We start from the raw sequence: 11,457 nt of genomic DNA on the forward strand, positions 1-11,457 counted from the left end.
ACAGGGAATGTCTATCCTTAGGGGGCTGCCTTCCCCTCTCTTAGAGGCGGAATGTCGGGAACAGGCCAACAATTGGAAGGAGTGTTTTGCTCATATTCAACGCCTTTATAAATCACGTCAACCAAGGGAATCGTTTGAGTCTCCAATGGCTGCCTTTAATAGTAAGATACAGCAAATCACGGAAGAGATTACAGTTGTTCGCCGCAAGCTCCAGGTTCCCAGGCCCAACCAGGATAATCGGGACAACCACGATAGACCTGACTATGAGACACAAAAACTTGTCAAGCAGCTGGGGGAGCTTGACTCGCAACAACGCGCCCTGTTTCGAGACTATAACAAAGTCGTTCAGCAAGAGGAAGAATACGGAGCAAGACTGGAGAGAGAGAGGCAACAGGGTTATGCTCAAGTGGCACAGCTTGAGAAAATTGTGGCAAATTTGCGGGCAAAACTACCCCAGGCAAAAGCGAGATCAACACCTGATTCCTTCACAACGGACGCCTCTACCAGCACAACTATCCCTTCTGATATTGGAGATGGGGCTGCCTCTCCATCCACAAGCAAGCAGGCCCCTGGTAGCAATGGCACTGGCCATATCGAGCGTGGTGAACAGTCTTCCGGTATGTCAGAGAACGCGAATGTGTCGGCAGCAGAAACCCCCCGACGCCACGGACGCCGTGGAAGTTCGATTGTTGTTGACACCAGCCGTATTAGAGCGCATGAAGAAACATCAAAGGAATCAGGAGTGGAACGACAGGAAAGAAAGCGCAAATATAAGGTGAATCGAGCGTCCTCGGGAGAGAACGTGGCGAAAAGGAGAAATACGGCAAGCTCCAGACAGCTGGACGTGGACAGACCGTTCACGGCGACTTTGTCCTCGGAATGGACAGAGGATCCGTTGATCAACGACGATGGCACAGTCGACTTCCATAACTTGTATCACAATGGTCAAGTGGTGTCGTTTTGTATGGTCCTCGAGCATCCGCCTGAGAGCCACCGATTTTATATATTCTATTGCCAAGAACACGATCAATTCATGAAGCACGTTCCTCTCAGCGGGGCAAGAAGACACTTGAGGAGGCACAACATGAATGAATCCAAGACAGCTGCCGTCAAGGTCAAAATGTTTGGCGTCCGGGTCCTGAACTGTACCCAGGACCTAGCCAGGGAATACAACGACGCCATCTTCCCACACTTCAAGGGCAACACATGGTCCTCTAAGCAAAAGCAGAAGGCGGCAGCAAGAGAGACAAACCAATCCAACGGCGATGATGACTCTGTTTACAATTTATATAGCACACCAACGAGAGCGCCCCTTCAGTCGCTGATTCCTCCAGCCAGGCGCTCATCTCGTCGGTGCGCGTCAAGCCATACCCTCGGGACGGGACACTGGGAGAATCGAATTACAAACCCTAAAGTCGGCGAAATATACTGCGTGACCCCGCACAGAGATGACAGAACTTATGCTGTGATTGTACTGCCGATTGGGTCGTTCGAGTCTGTCGGGATTCCGGGCATGAGTATCCTGGGCACAAATCTGCTTGAAGAGGGTCGGCGGAAATCCCATGCCATATATCCCATTACTGGGGGCTATATTTGGAGTCCGGGATATGAAGACGGTGGGATAAGAGAAGACGAAAGAGAATTCCCAGTCATCCTTTTCGACAACTCTCTGTTCCCACAGAAGGCTAGTTATGGGTGGGTGATGGCTGCCGACCTGCAGGTGTTTGATGCGGAAGACACTAGTATTCCCTATCTCAAGACTGTGGCCGAGTTTCTGAAGGAGAGAAAGGACCGCGGCCTGGCAAGCGGCTTGGGAGATGATGGTACGTGCCTTGATTCTTACTGCCGGGAAGGAGAAAATGCAATAACCGCATTGGCAGCAGCAACGAGAGCCAATATTCAAACGGGAATGGCGGTCGACACACCAAGTGTGCCAGCCGTGCGAGATAATAACCATCCCATCCCACAAATCGACTCATACTTTAATGCTTCTCCATGTTTCGAGTCTGATAGCGATTTTGACGACGACGGCTATAGTACAGACGACTCGTCGCACGAACCTAGCGAGAACGAGAACGAAGATCCCTCCACGGAGCCGGACATTGTGAGCCGTCAAGCTCAACATAAGCCCCCGGTGGCCAGGATGGGTACAGGTACCTGCGAGGAGGATTCCTGGGATTTGCCGGGCGAAACGACAGAGTACGGCAACGGCGCAAAGGAGCCGAGTCAAACATGCTGTTCCACGCAGCAAGCTGGACCAGCAAGACCAGCATCAGCCCATGGCGAAAGCACTGCTGAAAAGCAAAATCACTCATCATCATTGAAAACTCAGGCGCCGTCGGTCGGATCTGCAGCAGCAACGGTCGAATCCCCGCCGCCCAGCACAAACACCACGACGGCAATCTTCACGCCGAAGCAGCCGGAATTTCTAGCCACTTCTACCAGGGAGGAAGACGTTGGACGGAATCCCGAAAGCAACAATCAACATCTGAGACAGAGTTTTGGGCGAATTCACGAGACCTTGCCAGGCTTGGAGCTTCGGCCGGAAGTCCCGAAATCATATTCGCCGACATATACATCCCAGCAACGCATCACAATAGATCGTCTCACGCACCCTGCGGAAATGTCGAAGGCACCACTACGCACAAGATGAGTCGAACCTTCACGTAGCTGGCCACTCGGCGAAAGATTGTAAAAACTATCGGGCTAGCCCACGTGCGGGCACTAATGCGTTGGATACGGGATGAACACAGGAGGCAACATGGCGTTCAGGGAGTTGAAGGGGCTAAACTTGGGAATGAACCGCGGTCTTTTTGAGCGTTCAGAACTTTATATATTTGCTGTGTCTTGACACTGTCTTTCTGCTTTTGACTGGATCTTTAAACTCTACTTCGCGCTAGATATTTACGTCGTCGGTTTTGCCGGGCATACTATACTCAAGTCGAGCCGTTGACCAACGGAAGTCTGCGGGCAAGCCTCATACTTGAGATGGCCCTATCAACAAGTCCAATTGTTCTTAGAGCGCAAGTCTCTCGAACTCTCCGTAGACCCTGCTCCCAACCTGTCCACATGTCTTGTGTCATGACAGTGCCAGGGTCATCGTCAATCCGACCAAATACTCGGCCGTGCACAATATTCGACCACAGGCGATCTGACGCGTAGATCAGCCACATGCATGCCGTCCGCACTGCCGAATCGGCCGGGGGCTGCTCCTCGAATGCTTCCTTGAAGGCCCGCATAGACCAGAAGGAAAAGTCCATTTCGGGGACCCTGAAATCACTGTAGTCGACGTCGAATGCGGAGCTCAGTCGTGCAAGTAGAGCGAGGAAGTTTTCGTATCGCTCTAGAGCTTCCGGTACGGTGTTGGCATCCGTGACGTCTACGTCCGGCCCCAAAGTTAATGAACATTGACAAGACAGCAGTCAGACAGCCTACCTACCAATCTGATGCCAATCGTCAGCCGCAGTGTACCCCAGCGCTGGCATCTCTGTCCAAAGAAGCTGGCCGTCTTGTCTGGGCTGTTCTCCCGTTGCCGGGTTTGTGACCGTGACCCGTTGCAGACCGATTGCGAAGTCTACCAACTTGTCTTGTTTGTCGTGATCTGTTCGCTTCGCCACTTCAAAGAGACAACAGAATGTGTGCCAGGGGTGCAAATCGAATAGATTCTGATTTCGGGCGTCGATGAGCGACAATGTCAGTCGTTGGAACTCTTCGAGAGCATCTCGTACGGTAGAGTCTGGTTCTTGAACGAGCCTGTTGATAATTTTGAACTCTGGGTAGTCTTGCATCGAGATAATCCACTGAGGCATGGTATAGGGATGTGAAGTGTTTGGGTCGAACGGGGGCATGGTAACAGTGGTGTGAGATAGGGAAGAATGTACAGCATGAACGGAATGAAGAAGGGTGTTGTCTTTGCAGCCCGACCATATGCTCTGATTCCGCGCAGGGACGCGCGAAAATATTTATGCATGAGAATAACCCGCATATTCCTCAGGCCTGTTATTAGAAGTTTGTTGGACCGGGAAAGGGGGGGCATGTCAACGTCAGCAGTGGCGTTGTTGCAGGTCTGCAGGAGTTAAACCATTCCGTTACCGAATATCATTTTGCGCTGTCCCATGAATACAGTGGCACTTCATGTTGGCTCAAATTTATGATTTATGACCAGATTGAATGAGTTATTTTCATCCTGGCCGTGCTGCGAGTGCATGAATGGTAAGCTGACAGCATCCATCTGCAGCCTTGTTTCAACTTTTGCTCTCAGATGCGCTGATTTGGGCCAACAATCTGTCCCCTGATTTTGCTCCTCTACTAAATTCGTATCATGCTAAAATTAAACGGGAGGGACCAAAGATGGGTGAAAAGGACGGGCCCCCCTTTGTCGTGCGACCAGGCAATTGTTTAGATTCTGCAGCAGGCCGCTAATTTTAGTGCACAGCCAGAGCGTAATCCATAGATTCTTGAGTGTCCTGCTGTTGGTTTTTCGACTTCGGTTTTTGTTTGGGACGTAGATTGGCGCAAGTTTGACGAGTTGGCTGATCGGCAGGTCTTTGCTGGCAGTAGCAGAAATAGAGAGACAGACGTAATCCCTTCACGAAATACCATTGGGGCTATACCGACATCCTATGTATAGGATTTTCCATATGTCTCAAAACACTTATATTTAGTCAAGGATGCAATACCATCATGTACAATCTAGTTCAACTCGATAATACACAACAAACACTTCTGATATTTGAAACTGCACAAAACAAAACAACGACAAGCCCTCAACATGATGGTCAATATCAAGAACCTTTTGTTCCTTTCCCTGGTGGCTGTTTCTGCTACCCAACCCATTCTGGAGGACCGGGCTAGGCTCAAGGATCTCGTCTGTGACCGCATTCACTGGACCAAGGACCAGATCAACCTGAGCATACGACAAGCTCGTAAACTTGGAAATGACAATCTCACCTACCCTGGCAAGTTTTCCAACCGGGGCGGGAAGGGGAATTTTCTCTTCAATGCCAAAGGCCAGCTTTGGGAGTTTCCTCTCACGAAGCCCGTCTGGAACAGTATATCTCCCAGTTTCAATTTCTTCTCAAACCCAAACTTGTTTTACTGACGTTTGAGATTCATAGAGAATGATCGTCCCGGAACTTTTCGTGTAATTATGAAGGAGAATTACGGATTTGTTGGTGTTACCAACAAAGATCCCGGTGTTGGAAATACAATTCACAAATGCTAATGTGGATGATGCCGGGGAATTCCGACGAGGAGCAAATATCTCGATACTCCCAGGATGTAGTTTGAGAAGTTTTATGGGGCTGGATATGTTTAAGTTGTGAGAGGCCAGCTCACAGCTGAGTCTGGTAACTGGAGGTGTCTGGAGAAGCTTTCATGCAACAGCAATAGTCAAGTCATCTCGTTGCATGAGTGAATCATGTAGCTTTCTGCTAAATATTAGTGACTACTTCTTGTGATATTTTCGTAAGCACCGTATGACACGGTATGTACACTGGCACCGCGTATCTGGAGTGTAACCGGCCTAATTCCGCAGTACTCTATCAGTTGCTGGTGACATTTGCACGCTACGCCAATGGCACTATGCTGTCACCTGGACGACACAAGCAATCTGTATAGCAGATGGCAACACCGCGCCTATAGTATTATTGTGTTGTTGTATGGCCAGGGAAACCAAACGTCAAACCTATCCTGGCCCAGCAGAGCGTTTGGAGCGAAAGCAGTCTCTCTATGCTCAGTTGAGGGTAATGAATAGAGTTTTCTCCGTCCTAGACAAAGCTTCAGTGTTGGCCCCTATGTTCTTGCGTGAGTAATTGTGGTGTTTAAGATTCGGGCATAAGTTTTCACCGATATCTTTCTCTGAAAAGTGTCACGGGTCAGGGATTGAGTAACGATGCTGTGATCGCACTGATGGAAGGCAGTGAGTTTTGAGAAGAATGGCAACCTATAAAGTAAACACGCGACATATAGATTTGGCTCGGCAAAGCGGAAATGCCTCACTTCTGATACTTGGTCAGCCCAAAAGCAAATTACCAATCACACAACTGACAGTGTACGATGTCCGTGATGTAAATCACAACACCACAACACTGACACCTTCTGCCAGAAGCCATAGTGAAGATAAAGAGCCAATATTTGCATGCTTATAGGACATTCGGCTGGGCTGCTGTTGCTAGGTTTTTTTGGTCCACGGCCTAGTAGTCAGACCCGATAACTGCTCTGACACTTTCGTGGAGATGGAGACGTTAAATTCGGATTCAATTAATCATAAATAACTACATGAATACTTAAAAATATATTAACTAATAATCAAAAGAATACAATAAATACTACAAAAGTAAAGTATAGCGTATATACTTAATTTAAATAGAGAAGTGCCTACACGAGGCTTGTTAAGAAAATTGAAAGATTATAATCAAATTTACCCTAAAAATAATCATAAAGGTGGAAATTTGTTTAAGAAAAGCTACAATTCAGTGAATCTCCGTGTTCTCCAGATCTTATGCCCACAAGAGCCGCCACACAATAGGTGTTACTACAATTGACTTCTATATCGTATGAATAAAAATATCCACGGTTAAAGGCAAGTTTATTTAGACGAAAGGATACCATCAATGAACTCCAGTGATGTATCACAAAGTGACTAGGTATAGACTCAATTATACACGACTGATTTGATAAATCTACCTAGAAGCAGAGAAAATTTCTTAGAGTAGTAAAGTATTAGACACCAGCTACCGGCACTGGCTATTATATACATCCCGACCAGACTGATGGCTTAGGGATCTCATGTCGCTCCACCTTCAGTATGACGACAGGACTATCTTCCGCCCTTTTCCTCTGAGAGCTCCACGATGTGCACTTGGCCTCGATGCGGTTTTATTTCATCCCTGGAAGACATGCTTGAACCCCTGGAATTTGAACTGCTGGAGTGGGACTCCTTGTCTTTTGTCAGTATATATTTGTCCACCATCGGCTTGACTCCCGGGACCGACACGGCAATAATTGTGGCGCCGACCTCGGCGACCTCGACACAAAGCAACTTGAGAAAGGCATATCCAAAAGCGTCGTCCGTCTCGGCTTGACATCTAGTGTGTCAGTACAAGATCCAGCCCAACTCGGACGAGCTGTACTCACCAGCATAGTCGGTGACTAGCACGACCCGCGCGACAGAGATGCCGATAACGCTGCAACTTGTCGTCAGAAACTGCCCCATTTACGATTCTGATTCGAGAACTCACAGTATGCCCGGGAACAGCGTACAAGCCAGTTGAAGCTTTTGTTTCCGTGGCAGCTCCAAGCCCTTGAGCATTGCCGCTGGAATGCCGAAGAGTAGGAAGTCGCAGACAAGCGAAATGCTGGAGATGATGGTGTATATCTCATACCAAGACATGCACCGATACTTTTCCGCTTCTTCTTCGCTGGTAGGCGCCCACATCAAATTTACAGGTTGGCAATGGAAGATGATGAGACAGAGCTGCGCCACGTACCCTAGCATTATAATCACAAAGATGATTTTGATGGCTAGGAGGAACTTTTTGTCCAGGTAGCAAATGCGGTAATAAAATGCGATTCCCGATACTCGGCAAAGCACCAGCGCCGTGCTATAAGCCAAGTGCGCGATGGAATCCATGAGCTGTACTTTCCTATACTCGTCCTCGGTCATGACGAAAAACTCGAACAAGAAGTTTCGTGCAGCGCCTAGGTTGATGAGCACTATGCATAGAGCTGCAAAAGGAATAAAAACCAGCTTTTAAAGGAGAGAAGGAGAGGCAGTTTGTGTTAGCAGCCGAGGCCAAGCAGTTCTAGTCTCAAGGGCAGCTTACTAGCGACGCGAGAGCTATTCCGTCGTCGATGCCAAATCCGTACTTCTTTGTAATGTACTTCCGCGAATACAGTCTACACATGACGACCAACGATGTCAGGACAGCGACGACGACAATGCTCGCGATGGCCGGTGTGTCTCGAGACTCTCTTAGAACATCCAGGGGGACATCCGGGGGCACATGGCCAGCGGCAATGGCTTCATCGATCCGAGGGTCGCTCATTTTCCTTGAATTGGGTCTAGCCACTACGCCTCGTCCAGCAGCAAAAGCGAAGAGTTTCTGATGTAGAGGAATTCGAATTGTCACAAGACGGCGAAATGCGGGTCAACAAACGCGGGATTCCATGGACATGGACTGCTGATGATGACTGTATTTCAATCTTCCAGCTCTGCGTGATGCCGACCTCAAACCATCCATCATGACTCGCATCTCGGCGGCATTTACAGACAAGCCGCAGAACAGGTTTCTGCGCCTGAGCAGACTCCGGCTTACTTTTGAAGCCATGGATCCATTCCTTGTTTCGGTGTGTACCTAAAACCCCGGCCATTGCGCTGGGATTAGGTTTGCGCCGAGGGGGAGACTTCTTGACCTTGCTCAATGTGGCCGTTTCAGATCTGCCGCACTAGCAAGAGCCATCAATGCGTTGCACACTGTATTTCGTTCCAAGCTCTTTCGTATTCTCCAGCTATTCCGCTGGCATTGCCATCAGTTGAGGCTGTTAAAGGAGCGTCTCGTGATTGTTTGGAAATCATCCAATCTTCCCTCAGAAGCTACGCCTAGGCGCCAACTTCAGTCGGTCAAGTTTATCAACCGGAAGGGATCCATGCCAGACATAGAAAGGGTTGGAGAGCCACCACAGTGCAGAATTATCCGAGTAGTAACTTGAAAAGGCATGCTCTTGCGACAAGAATTCTCCACTGGGCACTATTTCTTGCATCTCTTTCTGTAACCGCGTTAAAACGTCCCGGTGAAACGGCCATAGTCACAACCTTTACATTTATCACAGTAAACTTGCCAATTGTTGATTCTGACCAATCGCAGGTACATCATTACTTTCAGGTACAAGGTGTAGGTCGAATGTTTGTATAAGCTCATCAGACAAGGCTGTTCAGCACCAGACTGGTGCCATGATCGCCGGCATCTGATCGGCCCTGGAGGGCCGAAGATGAACTTGATGATTCAATGCGGGATAGGACCCGGGAAAGGAGCAGCCGACAAGTATACGGGTGTCCCTAAGGACTTGCCATGAGTTCCCATAGTTGCACACAGGCCGACGTGATGAGAAGGAAGCAAGACAACGAGCTCCGTTCGATGATTCCCTCCGTTTTCAGCGTCGAGGTTGATGGCTCTTGAATGACCCTGGTGCCCGGAACGTTCACAAAGCGCCTATCCGAGCAAGGGGGGTTCTGTTTCTCGATCTTGATCCAGCCGTTGGCGTCGGCTTCGGGGTATCTAAGGCCGAAACTTATATTTTCTATATAATCACGGCACAAAGGATCCCTCGAATTAGGGGAAAGATGCGCAGTGTGGCCTACAATAGAGGACGCACACCGTGCGGGTTCCAAAAGACCTGTCTGGGGTCCAAGTCCGCCTTAATACTCCGTAGCCGCAACAGGTTCTTACCCCAGTATAGTTTCTGTGCCGTGTCTACATCTAGTTGGGTATCGATATAGTTTGGATACATTCCCCAGTCCCCGTCCGCCAATGTATTCGTGATACTATCTCTAAACCGCTGCAAAACAGCGAAACCATCATCGGGATATTGACTGGGGGTTCCAACACCAAAGAACTGGTAAAGAAGTAACTTATCTCGATGGGCATATGCCGTTGTGGATGGGTCAATGTCTGCAATGGCCGACGATGTTCCTCCGTGAAACGCGATTTCAAAGCTCCAAGAGTGATGACCCGAGGTATCATTCATATGGGCAAAGACTGCGGACATGAAGGCCTCTATCTGAGATTCCGTGATGGCATGGACCATGAGACTAGTCGCGTACAACCTTTCATCCTATAGCTCAATTAGTCCCCTGTGGTAATTTCGTCAATGCAAGGCAACATACCAAATTATACGGAGATGCTGGCTCGAGTTCCTCACCATCAGCAAAGTACTCATGGGCCTCAATCCAACTCATGGTGCTTGCATATGATAGTTTAACTCCCAGACGGCCCAACAATGGCCGCAGTGTATCATTAAGGCCGGCGAGATCTCCCATCCATACACCTTGAATTCGCTGGCCCGTTCCGCTTATAGCCAGCCAAGCGTTGAGCGCCCTTGGTGCTGTCATGGCCAAGTCTTGAAAAATTCCGAATCCCTCAACTGCCTGTGTCTGGCCCCAGAAGACGTCAATGGCAAACGGAGTGACGCTTTCAGGCGCCTCAAATGTTTTCAGCTCAAACTCGGCCACGATGCCAAACGAAGATCCGGCCCCGCGAACCGCCCAGAATAGATCGGCATTCTCAGTTGCCGAACAGTGTACACTCGTGCCGTTTGCCAGTATAACTGTCGCTCCTATTAACCAATCCAGCGTGAGGCCATACGCCCTCGCGGCCATGCCATATCCCCCATGTAGGATGAACCCTGCAATGCCAACACTGCCTTTATTAGCCGCACACGTCTCGAGACTTCGGCATCATTGAGCACCTACCGGGGGCAAGTGCCAAGAGGTATTGCCCTTTTCCCCTGCTTGTATAGCTCTGTGGCAACATGTCCCAGCCGAGCACCAGGTTGGATTCTGGCTGTACCATCTGTATGTACCGTGACGGCATTCAGCTGGTCCAAGGCGATAACCAAGTGTCCATCCTCGCCTCCAAAACCAAACGATCCGAAGCTGTGGCCTCCACTTTTGGCACTGACTCGCACTCCGTTTCTGATACCACAAGATACGATGGCCTTGATTTGATCGGCCGTCTGCGGGGTTGCTACTGCAGAAGGCGTGTATTTCAGTCTTGGATTCCAGGGCACAGTCTTTTGCTCCCATCCATGGGAACCCTCAACCACGAATGGTATATTATTAGAGGCAAGGCATGAAACTTGAGAGGATGGACGAGTATCCTCAACTCTGGCGAGATAAAGTGCAGCTACAAGACCTAACGCAAAGGTGATTGTAGACCAGAGCAGGAGACGATTCTTGGTCAAACCAGCAGTATATGGCTGGCCGAACTGTGTGCTCCATGATTTTGTGTAAAGGGATTGGTATGGTCTCAGTCGATTCGTGGATGCCGTCTGATCGGAAATTTCTTCTGTCATGGAAGGAACTGGGCTAGAACTCGTCGTGTCGTTGCCCAGCTGAATAGCTGGGCCTGAAGCTCTGTCCGGAAACAACGGTACGCTTGGCTTCGCCATAACTGTGCACAAGTATCCAGCACCTATTCAACGCTTAAAAGACAAGCTGTTGTGGATATACGTGGCCGAGACTGAAGACTGGGACTGCAAATCACGGAAACTCTTTACCAGCAGTTCCCATGATCAACACATTTGTGAAGAAGGCGGGGTATAATGTCCTTTGCCGTGACATCACGTTTCTTAATTGGAGCACTTTCTTCGCGGCGGGTCTTGGTTTTCGATATATCTTGATCTGGCCAGATGCATAACCAGTACTAAGTGCCGCCAATGGCCTTATCTCGATACTCC

The 11,457-nt window shown here is 49.2% G+C and overlaps 5 protein-coding genes across 5 annotated transcripts; 2 read left to right on the forward strand and 3 right to left on the reverse strand.

Moving 5' to 3' along the window:
- Window positions 1-145: 145 nt before the first annotated feature.
- On the forward strand, window positions 146-2,924 carry J3458_014304 (uncharacterized protein; the record flags this gene model as incomplete). Its single annotated transcript, XM_066120482.1, has 2 exons — window positions 146-1,823; window positions 1,881-2,924. The coding sequence occupies 2 exons, from the start codon at window positions 146-148 to the stop codon at window positions 2,651-2,653; spliced, it is 2,451 nt and encodes an 816-aa protein (XP_065974521.1). The 3' UTR covers window positions 2,654-2,924.
- A 12-nt stretch (window positions 2,925-2,936) lies between these two features.
- J3458_014305 (uncharacterized protein) lies at window positions 2,937-3,848 on the reverse strand (the record flags this gene model as incomplete). The annotated part of the gene is made up of 2 exons (XM_007817258.1): window positions 2,937-3,379; window positions 3,440-3,848. The coding sequence occupies 2 exons, from the start codon at window positions 3,846-3,848 to the stop codon at window positions 2,937-2,939; spliced, it is 852 nt and encodes a 283-aa protein (XP_007815449.1).
- Window positions 3,849-4,771: 923 nt separating this feature from the next.
- J3458_014306 (uncharacterized protein) lies at window positions 4,772-5,224 on the forward strand (the record flags this gene model as incomplete). The annotated part of the gene is made up of 2 exons (XM_066120483.1): window positions 4,772-5,051; window positions 5,118-5,224. The coding sequence occupies 2 exons, from the start codon at window positions 4,772-4,774 to the stop codon at window positions 5,222-5,224; spliced, it is 387 nt and encodes a 128-aa protein (XP_065974522.1).
- A 1,596-nt stretch (window positions 5,225-6,820) lies between these two features.
- On the reverse strand, window positions 6,821-8,048 carry J3458_014307 (uncharacterized protein; the record flags this gene model as incomplete). Its single annotated transcript, XM_066120484.1, has 4 exons — window positions 6,821-7,088; window positions 7,134-7,187; window positions 7,242-7,750; window positions 7,827-8,048. The coding sequence occupies 4 exons, from the start codon at window positions 8,046-8,048 to the stop codon at window positions 6,821-6,823; spliced, it is 1,053 nt and encodes a 350-aa protein (XP_065974523.1).
- A 1,214-nt stretch (window positions 8,049-9,262) lies between these two features.
- J3458_014308 (uncharacterized protein) lies at window positions 9,263-11,169 on the reverse strand (the record flags this gene model as incomplete). The annotated part of the gene is made up of 3 exons (XM_007817260.2): window positions 9,263-9,834; window positions 9,887-10,418; window positions 10,472-11,169. 3 exons carry the CDS (start codon window positions 11,167-11,169, stop codon window positions 9,358-9,360), a joined length of 1,707 nt encoding a protein of 568 aa, XP_007815451.1. The 3' UTR covers window positions 9,263-9,357.
- Between the last annotated feature and the right edge of the window lie 288 nt (window positions 11,170-11,457).

This window comes from Metarhizium acridum (assembly GCF_019434415.1).
Source record: "Metarhizium acridum strain ARSEF 324 chromosome Unknown scaffold_319, whole genome shotgun sequence".
In the NCBI taxonomy this organism is placed as follows: Eukaryota; Fungi; Ascomycota; class Sordariomycetes; order Hypocreales; family Clavicipitaceae; genus Metarhizium; species Metarhizium acridum.